The sequence below is a fragment of the Hippichthys cyanospilos genome, chromosome 5, assembly GCF_059441005.1.
Source record: "Hippichthys cyanospilos isolate Australia breed blue-spotted pipefish chromosome 5, RoL_Hcya_1.0, whole genome shotgun sequence".
Lineage (NCBI taxonomy): Eukaryota > Metazoa > Chordata > Actinopteri > Syngnathiformes > Syngnathidae > Hippichthys > Hippichthys cyanospilos.
The window spans coordinates 10,349,108-10,369,950 of NC_142373.1; the positions used below are offsets into that span (position 1 = coordinate 10,349,108).

The window sequence follows — 20,843 nt, forward strand, 5'->3', positions numbered from 1 at the left end:
ATTCGTGATCGTATCACAACTAAAGCTCAGCTCAATTTTGAACGAAAAGCGCGCGATAGGGACGCTTAGAACGAGTGTAGATTTCAACAATACTTTCAACTTTATAGTCTATTAACAGCGTGAATTGCATTTAAACGCGTCACCCTTGTAAGATTAGCCCTTTAAAACAGTCTCAAGTTGGCTTTTGTAAACCCTTTGGAGCACCCCCACACACACCGTCACACACTCAAGTCTGTAAAAAATCTCTGTAAACCATCCTATTAAACCCTTACAACAAAAGATACTTTTTTTGTAGGGTGGGGGAAGGTGTTGATTCATCTGATTAATTTAACGTTACGTTGCACGTTAAACACAAAACGTGAACGCCTATCAGGAGATTTGAAGAGTCGTTCCTTTTTTTTGTTGTTTGTGTGTGTGCTGGGTGTGTTTGTGTGTGTGTGAGAGTTGCAGACAGACGTGCAGAGCAGCAGAGAACTTGAACGAGAGAAGCAGCATGCATGCAGCAAAGCCAAGCAAGTTTATTACCAAGGACAATAGTGCAGGGGAGAGCTTCCTTGCCAGGAAACCACTCAAGCCTCTCACACAAAGAGCCGTAAAACTACCACAACACCTATTTTGCAGCTACCGATTTCAGTTTGGCGAAAAAGAACTTTTACCAATTTGAGAGTGGCTAATTTGGCTACATGAAATAGCGAGTATGTGAAAATATGTGAAAAAAACGCTTTCTTGACAACAAAATCAATAAACATATTTTTAATGAGTTCGACATTCCAGCAGAGACATTTTCTTTTCAATAAAATTCGGTATGTTGAACATGTCGATGGTCGCACGAGACCTTCGTTTATTCGCATTATCGCTTAAAAGAAAAAAAACAACGCGTGCATCTGTTTTTCTGATTAACCTGCCTTTCTTGGCCCTATAAAGAATTTTTATGGCTTCAACCATACAGGATGTGTTTCCAAGTCTTTTTAGCTTTTCATACTGCTCATTTAAAAAAGTAAAATGGTGAATATTTACGCTGTACTTTACACGTTCAGAGCAATGCCCCGCCTCCAATATTAAAATTTTTTATATGATACCTAATATGAAAACAGGGGTGAACTTTACACATTATATCGACTCCGGAGACAAAATTCAGTGCGTCGTCCGAATTTGAAAAAAAAATGAGAAAAATAGAGCAGCTTGTGAAACGTTCTTGGTATATGGTGGAACAAACCAACAATTTAAGCAAATTATTATTTGTTTCTGGTTTTGCGTCACGCAAGTGCAATAAAAGGTGCGTGACCGCATATCTCAAGGCCGAATGGAGCATTGCTGCAGAATAAGTTCATTGTTGCTGATCCGCAAATGGTTCACAAAGGAAAATATGAAAACATGATAAGAATTGTCTAATGTCCTTAGGAGGCACGAACAACGTTTTATAATAAGGTCGACGGTAAAAGAAATAATCATTCTTGGAACGTTCCATTTGCTGGGGCGTTTTGGATTTTGAAATATTTCACGCTTCCCTTTGTGTTTCCCAAGGGTTGCTAGACAAAATTACGTCTTAGTCCCCATTGTGCCTTTTGAGGGGTCGAAAACGATTTTGTAACTTTTACGTTGGTTTAAATGCAACTGCATTCAGATGCTGAATCACAATCAAAGCCAATTGCGAGGGAAATTTGGCGTTAAGCACATTTGTGTGGAGTACAGTTTTGCAAAATACCAATGATCAGGATCGCTTTACACAAAGAAGTTTGCTTATTTTTATTTATTTTTATATATATACGTGGTTATGGGATAGTGTATAAGAGAGCATTCGTGCTATAAATTATCGCGGGAATATATGCCCCAAAACTACCAAAAAGAGTAGCTATTTTTCGGTTTTAGCTTTAAATTTGTATGTTCTTATATTGCTTATGGTTTACTTCACATACTGCACGTGGTTTTAGGAGGGAAAACATGGGAGGCTTTGGAGTTATTTTAAACGTCAACATAGGCAGTGACAGCAAAAATATTCACGATATGCGGTTTTAAAGAAAAACGATTGCGTGATTTTAGAATTATTTACGGCATTATTGTAGGGTACGCTTTAGAACATGAATGTTATTTCCTTAGAAGAGTGACATAGAAGTCACGATAACGTGAAAAAGGAGTCACAACGTGCTGCGCAGACGTACAATCAAAAACTCATCTATTTGGTTACAATTATAACCAGTATATTGCTCAAAATTTGACCAATTTGGTTGGTAACATGATTTTATTGGTTAGAATAAACAACCAATAAAATAGGTTACAGAACATTTTACTCCTTGGTTTGTAACTGGCTAAAATTAGTCAAACTTCTTGTGGTACGAAAGTCGACTGGTCTGCCAATAAAGATAATCTGAATTCAAATCCGAGCTGTTCCCTGGTTTCCTCCCACATTCCTACGAAATACGTAATGTTCGAAACTGAAGGTGTTAATAGCTTCAGGTGTTTTCTGTGTTTTATATATATATATATATATATATATATATATATATATATATATATATATATATATATATATATATATGGATTGTTTTTGTGGGGGTCTGGATTGGTCAAAAACACTATCAGACTGTTATTCTCTTTTAAAGGCAAGGATTGGTCAGACGCGTATACTGCACCAATTACATCAGTCAATTTTACCCAATTCTAGATATATTTTAGAGAGAAGTTGGTTAAAAATACTAAGGGAAACTCCAATCATGCATTTTGTGTTTTAACAGAATAAAAATCAAATCAAAAGTATCCCCAAATAACCTGGGTTGCCTCAATAAAAAGTGGAAAATAAATCAAATATAGGCGTTGCGTTTTGATCGTGCATAATTTTTAAAAATCAATTCATGTTGCGACCTTAACATTTGAGGGCAACTCACATTTCAACTTTTGCAAACGTGAAATGATCGCCGGCTTTCCCATGTCTTCGACTAGGAAAATACAAGTTTACAACTTCTTCCAAGTTAAAGTACCGTTTACATACGCGGAAAAAAATGCAAGTTTGTATTTTTTCCCCGTGAGCAGTATTGCACCAAAGGAAAAGCCCTTGCTCCTGTCATAGAGGCTTTACGGTTTTTTATGCTCATAAATCAGACGAAAGGTGAAAATGGATGAATTCACACACACGCACACGCGCGCACACACACACACACACTGAGCATGGCGGACTGATCAGTCTCGCTCTATTTGGAGGTTCAGCAGGGTGGGGCCGCCGTGCGCACTTTGCATATCACGTGAGCGGCCGTTGACAAATCACCAATTAGCTAGCCGTTAGTCTTGAGAAGTTGCTACGGCGCTCCGGGAGCAGCGTGCGCGCGGCCAGCTCCATGGCAATGTGCGAACGGAACCCTCTCAGCCCACCGGGCTACGTCGGACCTCTGCTCCCCGAGACGCTCTACTTGTCCAACTTGCGGGGCGCCAACGCCGGGGGGCACCACATGCCCCCCCTGCACCACCACCACCATCACCACCACCACCACCTCGCCTACAACAGGAGGCCGGAGCTGTGCACGCTCCCGTGGTCAAGTTCGTGCGCGTCCGGGCCGCCCGCGCAAAGCCGCGCCTTCGGAACCTACTGCCCGACGTTTCGTCCCAACGCCACCGCGCCCGGAACCAACGGCGCCGACCCGGCCAAGTCTCCCATGCGGGACGAGGCGGCGTCGCGGTCCGGGTCGTCTCACGAGCTTTACGCGGACGAGCTGCGGGGGTACTTGGACGGGACCGGATCCGAGTGCGCGCGAAGGCTGCATGTCAACAACAAGCAGCACGAGCCGGCTCGGCCTCCGTCCGCGCTCACGTGTTTCGCTGAAGGTCAAGTCGCTTTTGCTTATTTTTTTTTTTTTTTTGCTTTGCGAAACTACTCCCTGTTGGAAATATCCTGCGATTGTGTCTATTTACAACTTTTTTTGTTGTTGTTTTTAATGACCGCTATCGTATCTGTTGACTGCAGCTACTGCTCCGCTGTAAGAAATGTACCGGAGCACTCGAGATACTTTTCAAGATCAAATTCAAGCACTTTTCAAGCACTTTCAAGGTCACGAACAGAGATAAATGCACTTTCCATTTCGGCTCCTTAAAACTAAACCGTCGCTTGTAGCATGCGCAATATCATGTGCAGACAGTCGATAATCTTATTTGATCTTACGTGAGATTTTCTTTGAAAAAAATCTGTCTAATTAAATGTGTATGAAATAGTCTTACTCGTTTTCAACCGATGTAATGCAACTAATTTCATTTTTTTCTGAAATATATGGTTACCCAAAAGCACTGTAATCTTTATTCTTCTCGTAAATGTTTGGCATAGCTATTCAAGTATAATAGAAGTCACGTGTTTGTTATTACCATACATTGGTTATTGTGAATAGCTCCAAAAAAGAAAAAGAAATTCTTTTAAGACGTGTATGGATGTTAAGTTTAAGCCATTACCAGTATCTCCAAACTGTGTCATTGCTAGTTTCTGGCTTCTTTATTAATATCACAAATGTGATATATGGTCATTTTGTGGCATTCTTCTGCTTCATCAGAAGACCCCCAAAAAACGGACCAAATATCTCATAAGGGTTCAAATAAGTCATCGTGTCACATGTCTTAAATTCCATTCTTGTAGAATATTGTTCTTAAAAACTGGTTTTCAAATGCACGTTTGCTTTCAACTATATTAGGTCTATGTTTTTTTTTTTTGTTTTTTTATCGAACTGCCATACAAGAATAGAAGTAGAGTGGGAACTGTTATATTGTTTATACTCCCTGGAAACTCCCAGGAAAGCAATGTATGTTGCTTTTTAATTTCAACGGATAGCACGTTCCATGTTATATTACTGATTAATAATTTATTTTCCATACCTTTATTATTACATTTGATGATGCTCAGTTGCTACTGCTTCTAAATTGACCTTAGGGGATAAATAAACTATACATCGAATGGCTAGTAACCCCGCTGTATAATGCTAAAGCGCAAACAGTAGAAAATCATCATTAGACATAGTTCCAATAAAATGCACTGAATAACTTATTTATGTTTATATTTGATCTCCTTTCGGCCATTCATGCGCAATTCCTTTTCAATTATTTTTGCTTCTATCATAGAGCTATAGGGATAGATCGCTGCTTAAGCGTCACCTTCACGTCACATGGCAGATAGATATGTACAACATAGAACTTTCTTCATATCAATCGCTTGAATTCCGCGAAATATTTGTTGAAAACGACATAAAGTATAGTATCTGTTTATTTACACTACTCTTAACGGGGTACGCGTTGTTTAAACAAAGTTATAAGACCCATTTTCCAAGCCATTTGTGGCTCTAGCTAGCTAGCTAATGCTACATCAGAAAGCATTATGGCTTCCACCTGGTGTTAATTGCGCATGCGCGCGTTGGTGCTTGCAGGTGGTGCGTGGTGCTCGTCGCAGCAGGTGAGGAGCAGAAAAAAGAGGAAGCCCTACTCCAAGCCTCAGCTGGCTGAGCTGGAGAGCGAGTTCCTGCTCAACGAATTCATCAACAGGCAGAAGCGCAAGGAGCTGTCGGACAGACTGGACCTCAGCGACCAGCAGGTGAAAATCTGGTTCCAGAACCGCAGGATGAAGAAGAAGAGGCTCATGATGAGGGAGCAAGTCTTTGCTCCTTACTGATGGACGAAAAAAAAAAAAAAAGTGGTCCATCAGCGCCACATGTGCTCCTGGCGTGGGCTTTTATTTATAAACGTGTGTGAAATGCTTGCAATCCCCGTCGCGGAAGACATTTCACACTTGGCGGTTGGACGGCCGCAATCTTCACAGTGACTATTTCAACCATGTGCGTTTTTTCGTCTTGTGTGTCGAGAAGCTCAAGTTCACGTTTACGCCCATTCGCTTATATACCTATTATACATATGCATGCTTGTCTTATATTTGATCTCATACATTTTACTGTAAATAAATACGTCTTTTTTTTTTTTTTTTACTCCCAAAACGGGTTGAGGATGTAGGCAGTTCTAATGGTCACCGTTTCGATGTGATTTATTTTTTTAAACACGTGACGTTAGCTTAGCTTAGCTGCCGTAATCATGTTTGAACATTTCATCGAACAAACGCATGACGTTAGCCTATTAGCTTAGTTGCCCAAGACCTGATTGACCTTTCAAAAAATAAAAATAAACAAGACGAGATAATTGAGTCGATGACTCCAAAACGTATAAAAAATACAATTAGTTCCTTGTTCCTTGTTGTGTTAGCAATAGGCTATGTTTGCTTAATAGCATAGTAGCCCTTGAATATTTTTGGAAAGCGAAAGTATGAAGAAAAAAGAATCCGGCGAGTACATTGGGGTTTTTATTGTCGTTTTATTGTGACACAAAGTTAAAAAATGTTTTCATCATCCCTTTTTTTCCAAAAAACTTTCCACTGTGACAACCATGCTCTTGTGGTAAGATTTGGCAGTAAGGTAAACAAAAAAGTTATGCAATTCATCCATTGGCAATTGCTTCCGTCAAAAAATACCAAATGCTTGTTATAATTTATTCTCATTTTCTGAAAATATTCAAGTAAAACATAACTAGGCGATATGCTTTTATGCTAATGTGCTAGCAATTTAAGGACATTGGGCAATTGTGCTACTCCGCTAATGCTAATGTATTCACCACAAAAACGTGATTTTATTTTGATTCTGATGATTAAAAGCAATATAGAATTCAGAGTTTGTGGCAGTTTTAAGTGTGTAAATATGCAGTAATTTCTTATGGAAATACATTATTAGTATCTGTCCGTGACATTTAAATAGTAATAAAATTGAATATTTACCCTATACCAATTTAAAAAAAAAGAACAACTTTTTTTGCCAATCTGTTCACATATGTATTGAAGTGATTCACTATTAACGTACATGTTTTACAGAATGACGTCATGTTTATATATAATAAATACTAGAAGTCAACGAGTATTCACTATGGAGTGTTTTTAAACATTTCCTATTTTTTCTTTCCTTGTTTTCTTTTTTTAAAATTGTGAGCAGGAACGTTATAAGGCAGCTAGCTTTTAAGTGTTACTTAAGTATTTCTTTTACACAACCTTCACGCCACAAACTCGTGCACTTAAGGAAAAAACGCTGCAAAATGGGCGCTTTTGTTTTGCCACCCCCAACACACAAACAGACCCCCCCCCCCCCCACACACACACACACACACACACACAACCTATAGTTGCAACTGCACTGTTGCAAAGTCACTTGAAGGTGACTGCAGCTACATTTAAAGATATTATTTACAAGACCCTTTTTTCGCATCGTTAAAATAGCCCACAGCATTCGAATAATTTATTATGATAAAAAATACAAAGAGATGCAATTAAAAAAAAAATCCACATTTGTTGACGTGAACATTTAATTGTAATAGGAGGCTACAAAGTCTCTTGAGCTGGCTCCATTTGATATTAAATTTAAAACAATTTAAAATATCCCTCTCCCAAGTCATCTTACGCTGTTTTCTTCAGTATTGCCCTCAGGATGCTAAAGAAGACGTTAGAGAAGGCATCTCTTTTTTTTTTTTTTTGGACTTTTTACTGCTGCGGCAAAGGCTCGCTTCCTCTGTGCGACGATTCCGCCCCCCATTTTGTGACTTTATTGCTTTATTGCGGCAAAACGCGGCCAGACAGCGTCATTTAGCTCTGGACACTAAAGACAGTGGGGGTGCCAAAACAAAGTTAAGGTCAAGTTAGTGGACTGTGCAATACAGCTTCCCACGCATTCGAATTTCGTCTTGTCTTAACGATTTTTTTTTTTTTTGGTATTCATTTTCTTTTTCTTTATTATTGTTTTATGTATGCGTCTGTGTGTGTATATGTGTGTGTGTGTGGTGGGGGGTGGACAACATTAGTGAAATAATAAGCATATAAAAAAAAAATAAGCTCGGAACCACATCGATCTTTTGGTAAATAAATGCTGCGGTTGTGAGGACAATCGGCTTTTTATTGTTTTTATAACCAGACAGAGCTGATAAATAGCTGAGTTAATTTCGTCACATTATGACTGAGAGACAATTATTGATCCATACAGACAGGATCTAGTTTTCGAAAAGGACTATTTGAGAAATAATTCCAGGTCATAAACATGCTCAAAAATGTGGGCGAGGCTTTTTAGTAACACTGCAGCAAACTCTATATATTTCTCACATCTTCATTGCCGGGGTTTATTACAAATAACAAATAACTAAAATGGAGAGACGACAAATAAAGCAAACAATGACTAAACTTAGTAAGGGGTAAAGTAAATAAAATAAACACCACACTGTTACACTGTTGCAAACATTTAGGTTAAGAGCAATGTTTATTTTTTTAAATTCATTTGAACCAAATTAGCTTGAAATAATTACAACTATAGTGTAAAAACAAGGCTTTCTAATCGCTTTGCGTTTAAAAAAAAACGTTTTGAGTTTGGAATTAACACATGTAAGACAGCATATTTTTAATATAATAATTGCAAGATATCATCATTTGTCCATTAATGAGTCTGAAAGGAGAACATTGGTAAGCAAAGTTTTACGGGTTGAAGTAAATAATTCAAATGGAATCAAATATATTTTCTCGGCAACTACATTATTGCCTTTTCCATGCTGAGGTTTTTAAACTTAATGTAATTGAACGCCGCGATCTTTAAATGCATAATGTATTTAAAAATGTGTGTGAGTGTGTGTGTGTGTGTTTGTATCGTCACACACAGTGAGCGTGGTGCAGTGAAGGATGAACACAGAGCAGATATCCCCTCAATAACAATAAAAGGCCTCCAGGCACAAGACTCCAACACGTTTCTCCTACTGTTCCCCATTTTGTTACTTTTGCAAAACATTACTTTTTTTTCTTTTATACTGTGCAAAATGACAGCATGTACATGTGACAATAGGCGGTTTATCGCGCTTAATTTTGACTTTTTTTTTTTTTTTTTTTTTACAATTTTACCTATATGTCTGGTAATATTTGCTTTAGCGCATAATACATGGTAAATAAAAATAAAGCGCAGATAGGATACATAGCCTACTTATTGCTTGTTTTATTTGAACAGTTACTCATTTATTGACATGAATGCTGCAGACATTTGTGTGTGTGTGTGTGTGTATGAATGTGTATTAGTTTAAACAAAAACCATTTTATAATAAATCAAACATATGCATATATGCATATATTTAGCCCAATAGAATAAATCAGAGATTGTTTAATGCAAAACGGATTTTTTTTTTGCTTGTGTTAAAAAATACATGGGAAGAAAACCTCGAAAAAAAACATGGTCTCATATGTAATTACCATATACGCACACACACACGCATATATTTAAATATAAATATTTTTTTTTTCAATCCTATTCAATAACTCACTTTTTTAACTCCGCTGAAATACTGCGGTTTCCTTGCGTCCGGGCATCATCTTCATCCTTATTTGAGCACTCATCAAGCGTCTTAATTGCATTTTAAGTGCAAATTCCTCGAGTTAATTTCTTGTATGATTGCTTATCTCCTCGCTCCTGAGGGGCGGGAATGGAAAAGGGGGGAAGGGTGGTGGGGTGTGGTATGCGTGTTGTATTTATGCAAGCGTCTGTTTTACAGCGCGCGGGACAATAAAGAACGTCGAATTAGAAGCCATCATGCGTTTTGTTTAAGTGCGCCAAGCGTCATATCGCCTCGGCGCAATGAGGCTTCAAGTGCGCGTCTTTTGTGCCTCTCGCTGTTCCAACATGGACGTGGCATGTGGCCTTGGCGTTTTTTTTTTTTTTTTTGTCTTCCCGCCCTTCATTAATAAGGCTGGAGGTCAACGTCAATGCTTCCTGGGGGGGGAGAAAAAAACAGGGAGGATGTCAATGTTGTCAATGAGCGAGGCTGAATGAAAATATTCTTCTTTGTTGTTCATGATGGCGAAAGAGAGGAGTTCCCCAAGCATCCAGGGAGCCAATGGAGGCTCTCCCACGGCCTCACATGAGTTTCTCAGGAGCACCCCCCCCCCCTTTTTTTTAATGACCGATATTGATGTATGGTAATTTCTTGGCCGGCGGATCACATGACACAATTACCTCAAGAATCGATCGAGATGTATAGCGAGCCCGCTCGCGCGTGTGCGCCGGCGAGCCAGACGGGCCAAGTTTAACCTAGCCGAGCCTCCTTCCTCGTCCTCCTCCTCCTCCTCCTCCTCCTCCTCCTCCTCCTCGACATGACGGACTACGACGAGCGCGCGTCCAACATGTATCTGCCGAGCTGCACTTACTACGTCTCCACGCCCGATTTCACCTCGTCCTTTTTGCCGCAAAGCACCTCGTGCCAGGTGAATTTCCCCTACTCGGCCAACATCGGACAACCCGTCCGCGAGGTCTCCTTCAGGGACTACGGACTGGAGCACCCCAGCAAATGGCACTACCGGGGCAACTACGCGTCCTACTACTCCTCGGAGGAGCTCATGCACCGGGATTTCATCCAGTCGTCCTTCAAGAGCGAAGCCTACGGAAGCGGGGGAGGTGGAGCCCACGCGGGCGCCGGCTCCCCTTGCAACCTCTTCCCCGGCGTGGGGCGCAACGGGGTCCTGCCGCAGGCGTTCGACCAGTTCCTCGACGGCTCGGACAAGGGCGCCGCCGAAGCGCCGCCTCCGAGCAGGCAGCTGCAGAAAACCGGCGAGGACGCGGCCGGGGACGCCAAAGCGCACGACGCGGCGGCCAGCGTGGACGACGACTCGTCGTCCAACTGCGGCGACAAGAGCAGCCAGCAGAGTGGGTCGCGTGTGCGGGAGCCCCCCCTTTTAGCAGCTCGGCGGTGCGGAGTTGGCCGCGCTGGGACAATGGCTCGTCCTTCGCCGTGCATGGCCGCGCGCGCTCCCGTGCGGCTTTATAAGCATGCAAAAGCCTTTTATATCCCAATAAGATGTTCTTTACGCTTGTAAAGCTATTTACAATGGCGAACTGTTAAGTCATACGCGCGCTTGTGCTCCGCGGGCAAGCTTGCTATAGGAGCTATACACAATAGAGCTTTATTTACATCGTGAGTTCCCTGTGGCAACAGCGCCACGAATAGCAATTTTGGAAGGCCACTTTTGCTCCATTAACTTCTCTAGTCCCGTTTATAAATGTAAAAAAATATATACACACATACAGACATGTATATTTACAAAGAAACATTTACAAACATGATAAATAATAACAGATAAATAAGTAATCAACAATAATTTAAGGGTAAACTATAATAGACTGGGACGAAACATAGCGTAGAGTATGTGAAAATATTCAGCCATTTTAAAAATGTAGTCGAAAAAAATGGGCAAACACGGCTAAATGTTGCTTTCATCGTTTTGTATTCATGGCACTGTAAATATTAAAAAATGCGTTTGGTAGTTTTGATTCAAATTCGTGAAGTTGAAGGTATAAAATGTATTTAATATACGGCTATATTTACTTTATTCACTCATGGCTATACGAACGTAAGACAGGCTAAGACCTTAATGTTTTTCTTTCCTTTTACAAGAAAATATAAACTTTTTATATCACTGTTTTGAAAGAAAGCAGAGTTTTAAAGAGTACTTTCCTCTAAATGAATGCATTGGGTCTCACAGTCTATGACTTCGAAAATATAAGGATGCATTTTACACCGGTGTAAATTTTACCACGCCTGTTGGACTAAATACACTCTCAAGTGTAAAAAGTAAATGCCTTTATTAGAAAAGTCATATCCAAGCTGAATATTTTACTGAAAATAATTGTAAAGAGTTAGCAATTATGCATGTGTGTAAAATTTAACCTCGAGTATTTAATAGCCAACATTTGGGCTGTGCGTAAAATAAATGTTTTGGCTTGATAAAAGTCTTTTTTTTCGTGTTTTCTATTGGTACTTTCAACAATACACTAAACATTTACAGTTGTGCTTATTCATTTGCACACCCCGGAAGAATTTTAAACTGGAAAAAAAAATAAAATGAACGATTATTAACGAATTCTTAAATATTTTACGGCCTTAAAAAGATATTGTCGTTTCCTTTGGGTAAAATCTTGAGAAAAGCTTCTTTTTAGTGCCTCTTTTGGAAATGTAACACTCGTAAACAAGCGGCGCCATATGCGTTTAACATTGGGGCAACACAAGTGGATTGTTGTCAAACTGAAAGAGATAAAGTCATTTGTGGGGTGGGGAATTTTTTGGCAGTCATGCTGTTTGCACATGCTTGCAAACATGCGTCAAAACATGCCCGGACGAATGCATCGCCTACTGCGAAATATGTGTTTTAGTTCCAACATCACAGGTTTGTTTCATCTTTTATGGTGTAAAATTTGACGTTCATAATTCGAAGGGTCAATTTTGGTCATGGCGTTCTTTCAAAAACACAAATCGTGTTTTGAACATGTCCATTTCTCTGAAAAAAAAGTTTCACGTGTCTACAGGGGCAAAAAATTGAATAATTTATTGATGAGATGGGGAACCAACTGGAATAACCCACAACATAATTGCTACCTGGCGGCCATGTTTAAAAAGATGCCATGGAAACGTAAGATCTTGAAATGGATGTTGATTAGTTTTATGCAGAACGCGTCACGTGCGGAAAAAAAAAGGACAAATCAGATGTGTGAATTGCAGAAAATTCGAAATCGGGAAGTAATCTTGATTGAAAAAAAAAATCCCAGCTATATGTTAGATGTAAGGCGACAAGTGCCACTTTAGCGTATATTTGAGCAATTTTGTTGGAAACCAAAAAACTTGAGAAAATATCAACATATTTTTGTCCTTTCCAGCCTCATCCGGCAAGTCGCGAAAGAAACGATGTCCCTACTCCAAGTACCAGATCCGAGAACTTGAACGCGAGTTCTTCTTCAACGTGTACATCAACAAGGAGAAACGCCTGCAGCTCTCCAGGATGCTCAACCTGTCCGACCGCCAGGTCAAGATCTGGTTCCAAAATAGACGAATGAAGGAGAAGAAGCTCAACCGCGACCGTCTACAATATTTCACTGGCAATCCCCTCTTCTGATACACCGCAATACCCTAATATATATACATACAGCCACACGCCAAAGACTGCTTCATTCCGTCAGCCATGTATTCCAAACGGTCGTGTGACGTCACCACTCCATTTATTTATTGAGCTATCTTTATCTGGTCAGGATCAAACAGTATTTTAGCCGGCATTATTTATTCGTGTGTGTGTGCGTTTGAAGGGGCATGTCACGTGATGTCTCAATGTGTCAAACAAAAATGTATAACAAAACAGGCAACTTGACAGGATTTTTTTTTTTTTTTTTTGGGGGGGGGGTGGCGCCTAACGCCTTTATTTCCCCTCCTTTCACACACTGGATTGTTTACTAAACCTTGAACCGTCTAGACACAATCATAAAAGGAGTTGTAAACGGCTAAATAAGGGGCTATTGGATTTGGACCCCCCCCACCCCACCCCCCCTCCCACACTATCCAACTTCTCCCCATGCAGACCTTCTTTCCCTGCCTCAAAGTACAGTTGAAAAAGTCCAAGGAGCTGGATGTTTTTTTTTTTTTTGGAGGGTGTGGGGCTATTTTTTGGACATCCATGGACACGTGGATGTGGACTTCAATTTTCTCAATGGACGTGAGTGTGACTGCCTCATTCTTTTAAATCCCGATGTATTGATGCATTTTAATTTCGAATCTCTCTGTCACGATCGGTCGGAGGTGGAGGGCTGCGGGGATTAAATTCCCAATTTGTCCAAGCGTTTAATTGTCATTGCCATTAAATCCCAGCAGCGAAGCCACATTAGCGACAGTAGTCGTTTACCTAAATGGCCACAAGAGGGCAGTCTTGCAGTTTGAGAGTGGGATGAAGCGGTCTCACAAGACAAAAGTAGCTTGATGATTTTAACACATGTTGAGGTTATTTTCAGATCTCTCTGTACTGCGTATGTTAGAAAACATACTTAAAAATTATAATCATTACATTTTAAGACAATTAAGCTTTCTTTTGAACATCGGTGGGGAGTACATTGCGTCACAACAACACGCGGAGAATCTATAATAGTGTAGCTTGATGATTATATTAAATGTACGTACAATCTTTTATTTTTACTTAAACGCACAATTTTTCCGGATGCTGGGTTTTCAAGAGGTTTCACCTCAAAATGTAACATGTATATGTCACTGACGCACTCCACCCGCAATTGTATTTTGCTTTAAGACATATTTAAAGTGTGCAAATATACTCACTCGCACGTGTTTTCTTTTTTTGAAATATTTTGTGTACATAATGTGTGTGTATGGTGACGCATGTAAAAGGTAAATAAAACTATATTACATTTCGGCATTTCGGTCATTGGCAAAAAGGGTGTAAAACGTAATAAAACGACCAGAATCAACGGTTGAAAAAATCTGGGTTTTTGTTTTTGGTTTGTTTGTTTATTCCAACAAATGTTTTGTGCTTTAAACCAAGCCCCGAAAAATTACTATCACTGAAATTTGTTTTCCAAGAAAATAATTTATATTCTACTGAAAATAGTTTTCCTGACTATGCAATTTTCGTTGTATGTTTTTTTTCCGTCACCGTATGTGTAAAAAAAAGGGTGCAAAATTGACCCATTTGCATGCAAAAAAAGGGTGCAAAATTGACCCAATTGCATGCACGTGCAAGGATCTTAATTAATTATTTTTGACCAAAACAAGTCATCATCATCATCATCCTTTAGGAACCATTTAACAACTTTTATTCTTCTCTCTCATTTGCGCTTTAATTCCTGACTAACAAAAATAGAGTAAACACCTCCCGTGCAATATTTCAATTTTAAACGGACTAATTGAATGCCGAATTTGTGACAATAACATCTGAAATACCATTAAGTATTTAACTGTAATTAAATCCTCGTGCTTGACCGCAAAACACGATGCAAACATTAACTACACCGTTTATTGATACGGGCTTTTGTCTGAGTGATTGCGCGGGAGTGTGTGCGTGCGAAAGCATTTGAAATCTGCGAAACCAGTAAAACTAAAAGCATTTGCACAATAAATCGGATACTGTTTATTGTAATTGAGATGAATGTGTGCTTGTGTTTGTTGATGAACGGACCATGAGGCCCATGGAAAAAAATAATCGCATACTATATGTACGTGTGTGCGCGTGCGTGCGTGCGTGTTGGACTTTTCCAACAAGCTCTTTGTTTTTTTTTCGCAACAACGACATTGTAACACATTCAGAGGCTGCCAGCCCCCCCCCAACCAATTTCAAGTGCTGGTTCTAGGTGTCGCTGCAGACTGCGCCTCCGGGCTCGGCTGCAATGCGTGTCAAGGCCACTTTCAAAGCTCATTGGTGGGCTGGTCATGTGGTCGCCGCGCGCACCGACTCCTCAAGCAGATATGTCAGCTTCCACAGGACGACAAAAATGTCGTTCCCCACCAACCCCGCTGCGGCAAGCCACTTCTTAATGGACCCTTTCGCTTACGCGCCGTCCGCGTCCGACTACGCCATGCAAGCGTGCGGACTGGTGCCACCTTTCGCCAAAAGAAGCGAACTGAGCCCCGGCGGCGCCGCCATGGGGGTCCCGTCTTACTTTGCCCACCAGTGGGGCGAAACGGACCGGGCGTGCAGAGCAGAGGCGCCAGTTAGTCCCAACTACACCCAGAGCATCAAGGAGGAGGCCAACTGCTGCCTGTTCACCGAAAAACCACTTGAAACCGACGACCCGCACCTCCACGCCTACTCTCCCCTCGCGGCCGAACCGAACCGAGCAGACGCCCCCGAAGTCCCAGTTCCGGGCTATTTCAGACTCAGCCAAACGTACGCCATGAGCGGGAGGCAGCAGAACTACCGGCAGCAGCAGAGCCCGACGTTAATGCAGTTGGACCGGATCGGACCGCAACCGCAACCCGCAACAAAGGACGCACCGCCACGCAGCCCCGTGACCGCGGGGAGCCCGAATGAGCGCTGCACATCCAGCCTGGAAGACGAGGAAGAAGAAGAAGAAGAAGGAGAAGAAGAGGATGATGAGGAGGAGGAGAAGAGAAGGTCCAGTCCCGAGCTGCTGGTGCCGCGGGATGGCAAAGGTGGGTTTGGCCTCCAGTGTCGTAAAAACGGGAAATAAAACACAAACAAGCCTCCGCAGTCGTAAGCTTTAATGAGAGGCTTCGGCGCGCGCTCTCGTGCTTATTCTCCACCGCCGCGCGCGTACGCGAGACTTTGCAGTCGTGTTACACCGCAGCCAACTTTTTATTTTTTTAAAGGTTCCACTTCGGACCCTAATATTCAGGTGAAAATTATTTTTTAAATCTTCGAGGTCCGCTTATTTTTAATCAAACAACATTACATTTGAGTGCAAAGGAATGAAAACATTTATTTACAAAAAAGTCGGATGAGGTAAAATAATATTTTTTTTAAATCAACATCCCCGAAGGAACGATTAATCTTTCCCCAAAACGCGGCCAAATGCTTGCGATATTCATAAAATGTTACACGAGAAAAGTGTGTAGGGCTCGACGCATTACGTGTTAAGGAAAATAAAAAATCGTGATGGAGTGGTGAAAACTTTGATTATCCATCACAATGAATTGTGTGATTTTGTGTTTTTAATCAATTTAAATAGTACAATACCGGTAGATTATTTTAAGTGTATCCGAGTACATGAATACGAAACGGTTTCCTTTCCAAATTTAACGCTGGAATACAAATAAATGATTTAAAGGCCTGATAATTTTGTCCTTCTTGGTCTTTGTTTTGTGTGTGTGTGTTTTACTGTCTCGGTACACACTCCGGTTATGTGAGGCAATCGCTTTTTTTTTCAATATAATTTTGAATGGGATAATTATCACAACCCTTTCACATTTACACCCCCCTCCCGCACACACACACATAAACATTTAGTACTTTTTAGTCCTAAAAGAAAATGTGTAAAAGTGAATAAAGGCATGTTTTAAGATTATAACTGACGGCATTCACTAATTGGCCGTCAAATCTTAGTTATTTTTTTCTCTTATTTTCCTTTCTAAGCCTTCACACTTGACTTTTACTATAGCCTTGCACCCACCCCCAAACTGCGGCTTCTATTAGTTGAGACTTTGCGTGTAAACAACATTTTTTTGGCTTTAGATGATCGATAATGCCTACATCAAGCAATTATTTAACCTGCAGTGATTTTTTTTTTATCCCATGTCGTTTAATCGCTTTCTGAACAAAAGGCTGGCCCTGGTTTGCCCTTAATATGATTTTTCTTACTTGCCACAGGCCTTGGGAAACGCAAATAAACCATATTTTTCATTTACTTCCCCAAAAAAGTCGCTGTGTTTTGAAGGCAGGGGAACGTTTACTATCTGACGGTTGTTCAAGGTCGCAAATGTTCGTCAAACGTTCGTCAGACGTTTTTGAACTGTTCAATAGTGTTCAAAATTGGGGCGAATTTCCGGTGAACCTTTCGAGAACATTTGCACAACCCCGATCAACTCTGACTTGAATATGGATTTTACTATCGATATTAACAATAAAAAATGTTCAAAAAGGTCCTACTTGGCATAAAAAGAAGACACTTAATTTTTGGCCTTCATTTTGGACATAGCCTTGACTTTTAACCACTTCTTCTGACACCTATCACTAAATTTGGTCAATAGCATATAGTTTAGGTTACTAGTGATAGATTATAGAATAAAATGAATTAGATTTGAAATCGTTTGAAGCCTCGGAAAATGGACAAGAAAAATTAAATTTTTGCAATGGCTTGACACGCTTTGATGTTCCGTTTTGTTCATCCATGACTTTAGCCATATTTTGGCCTGAGAAAATAAACAAATAATACCACAAATAGTCTCTTTTCAAGTTTAGTTTAGATGACTTGTAGTGGCTTGGGACCGTCAAGTGCGTTTCTCGTTTTTGTGTTCTTTGTACAGCAAATGAATTCACCATTTTTTCAAACAATAGTTTGCATTGTAAAGTGCACTCATTAACAGTATTTTTTTTTAAACGCTCAACATGACTTTGACCACTTTTGCCCTTGGGGAAAAAAGGTACAGATGTGCCCCAGCTTTAGCATGAAGCACAGAAATGGACTTGTTTACTGGCGAGACTGTAGGCCTGCATCTATTTTTGTGAGAGTACATTCACTGTGGGTATATTTAGAAGTGCATTGCTTCTCCCTATGGGCGGTATAGTCTCCACGGTATTGACTTTTGCACTTTAGGAAACAAATATTTGGTCCCTGGAATATGAGGTGTGACCGAATGTTCGCAAATGACTTGAAATCCATCCATAAACTACAAGCTTTGCTCTATAAAGTTATCTGATGCACTTTCTTTTCGACCAGGAAGTGTCAGATGCTCTGGTTAAAGCTCGTTTCTTCATTGAACTAAACTATTAAAACGAAAAAAAAGTCTAATGTTGCAAAATATTAAAATAAATATCAGATAAATATCCAGGATTTAATTTGTGGAGTCTTGCGGAAAAACGTGAAACTCCGTCTTTGGGATTGAATGAGTTAAGGGACAGAAACAAACTCCATTTTTGAGCATGTGATAGCGTCTCATACTTGTGTGTGACATCATTAGTAAATTCCGGCATGTTGTTGTTTTTTTCCAGAGCACAAGCCCAACCCCCAAAGCGGCAGCTGGTTGACGGCCAAGAGCGGCAGGAAGAAGCGCTGTCCCTACACCAAGCACCAGACCTTGGAGCTGGAAAAGGAATTCCTGTTCAACATGTACCTGAGCCGAGAGCGGCGGCTGGAGATCAGCAGGAGCGTCAACCTGAGCGACAGACAGGTCAAGATCTGGTTCCAGAACCGCAGGATGAAGCTCAAGAAAATGAACCGGGAAGGTCGAGTGCGCGAACTGAACTGCAATCTGGCTTTTTCCTGAACTATCTTGTGGATTCCATGTAGTAGTACTGATGAAAACTTAGAACATTACACAGGTGCCTTGAGATACGAGATATAATGCACTCAAATCATCTACTCCAATTGAAGTGAATGGAAAAAGTGTTAATCCGTTCCAGCAACCGCCCCAAAACTTTTTTTGCGTTATTTTTTTCTTACAATACGGAAATTATACTTCATTCAAATATGGAGTAAATAACATCATTGTAAAAAAAAAAAAAAAATGGTGACCCACTATTTTGGTCAGTTTGAGTCAACTTTCTTAAATTATTTTGGACAAAACAACTCCAAAACTTGGGTCATTTTGTTTGGAACAACCCATAACAATTGGTTATTTTGTACAAAACAACCCAGAATGTTAGGTAAAAATTACGCAAATATTGACCTAAATTGGGTTATTTTTGACCCAGTTGTTTTTAAAGGGCCCACTTGGGACAAAAATAATCCAATTGGGGGTCGAATAAAGGACCAAGCGATTATTTGGCTCGATTTGAGCTCCAACTTCTGAGTTTTTTTTTTTTTTTAAGTACAAAACATCCCCTTTATGTACTACTTAAAGACCCGTTATTTTCTTATGTTTTTTTTTTGTTTGTTTTGTTTTGCAGAGAACAAACTAGGAAGTTGGATCAACTTGACCCAATTTGGTAATTTCTTGACCCATAATTAGGTTATTTTAAACCCAACAGTGTAGTAACCCAATTCAAAAGAATGTGAAAGCTACAAACAGATGTTCGTCATAAAAGTCTTTCCTGCTATGCTCGTTTTGGCCACTGGGGGCAGCATTGTATTACATAGCCGACGCTTGATTCATTTTTCTAGTAAATTATATTGTTACACATTTTGTGACGAGGGTAAATAATGTGTCTGTTCATATTGTTAAATTATCCGTCTGCATTTATTGTGCCACCGTTTGTGTTCAGATGTCAATCCAAAAGAAAATAAACATGACTATTATTACTTATTGCTAGCATGTACTGTATATAGCGTTTTTTGCTTATGTCAGCATTTAGGTCGCAGAGAGTGTTATTATTCTGAATACATTTGATGTACTTTGGTTTTGTTTAGTGTGACACGAAACGACAAATGGAATGACATTAAATGGCCTCTTTGTTATTTAAGTTTATCAATTTGCTTCTGTCTACACTTTATTCATCTAGGTCACACCAAAACAAATGACAGTTTGTTTCAGGGAAAAACTCCTAAGTCAGGTTACTTGTATCTCAAGGCACCACTGTATTTTCTTTTTTTTATGTTGACTTTTGGTTTATTGTGGCATTGGATATTAGGTGTCACACTTTGGAACTTTAATCATCGGACACTCAATGGTCAATTTATTGAGTAAACCCGCAATGCGATGTTACAAAACTTGTGCTGAATCATGGGACACAACGTCCTCAGCCTTTTTATTTGGGTCCATTTTGTTTCAGCAAGACACCAAAGTTAATTAGCTCCCACTCAAACACATGGAGAACTTATTGGAAAGGCCAGGATGTCCTCAAATGAGGACACTAGGACTTAGTGCGTCTTAATATATCAAACGAAATAGACCAAAAAGAAATGTCCACTAGAATCTCTCTGCCTGTCACAATACATCTCTGGCATACGTATAGATAGATGCAAACATTATATAATATGCTAATTATTTTCCCCAAATATTTAAAATTTGGCCATGTCTGAAAGATATTTTTGTGATTGTGATTTCTGTCCAACTGTTGAGCTATTTGAGTTGTCACAATGTATTTTCGTGTGTTTGTGTTTGTGTGTGAAGCGTTATCCGAGCATAAACGTGTTCCCACTGGCCTGTGAATGGACTCCTAAGCAAGATTCACGTGTTTTTATGTGTTGCATGTATGTGGCATGTACAGGCTCTTGCAATAAAATGATCATCACTCCTTGTTTACAGTCTGTTTTTCCCGGAAATGAAAATAAGAATAAAACGGTTAGCACTTGCAAATCAAATCTTTTGCAAAACTGCAATTTTTGCAAAAGTTTTACGAATCATGAGGCCTAGAAATAACATTTTATTTTACAATTGAAATTATAAAGATA

General features: G+C 40.0%; 3 protein-coding genes across 3 annotated transcripts; all 3 read left to right on the forward strand.

Annotated features, from left to right (window-relative positions):
- The first annotated feature begins 3,329 nt into the window (after nt 1–3,329).
- hoxd12a (homeobox D12a) lies at nt 3,330–5,632 on the forward strand. The gene is made up of 2 exons (XM_088415651.1): nt 3,330–3,813; nt 5,391–5,632. Exons 1-2 carry the CDS (start codon nt 3,330–3,332, stop codon nt 5,630–5,632), a joined length of 726 nt encoding a protein of 241 aa, XP_088271777.1.
- Nucleotides 5,633–10,165: 4,533 nt separating this feature from the next.
- hoxd11a (homeobox D11a) lies at nt 10,166–12,955 on the forward strand. Its single transcript, XM_088415540.1, has 2 exons — nt 10,166–10,715; nt 12,720–12,955. Exons 1-2 carry the CDS (start codon nt 10,166–10,168, stop codon nt 12,953–12,955), a joined length of 786 nt encoding a protein of 261 aa, XP_088271666.1.
- A 2,371-nt stretch (nt 12,956–15,326) lies between these two features.
- hoxd10a (homeobox D10a) lies at nt 15,327–20,685 on the forward strand. Its single transcript, XM_088415468.1, has 2 exons — nt 15,327–15,987; nt 18,503–20,685. The coding sequence occupies exons 1-2, from the start codon at nt 15,327–15,329 to the stop codon at nt 18,775–18,777; spliced, it is 936 nt and encodes a 311-aa protein (XP_088271594.1). The 3' UTR covers nt 18,778–20,685.
- The last annotated feature ends 158 nt before the right edge of the window (nt 20,686–20,843 follow it).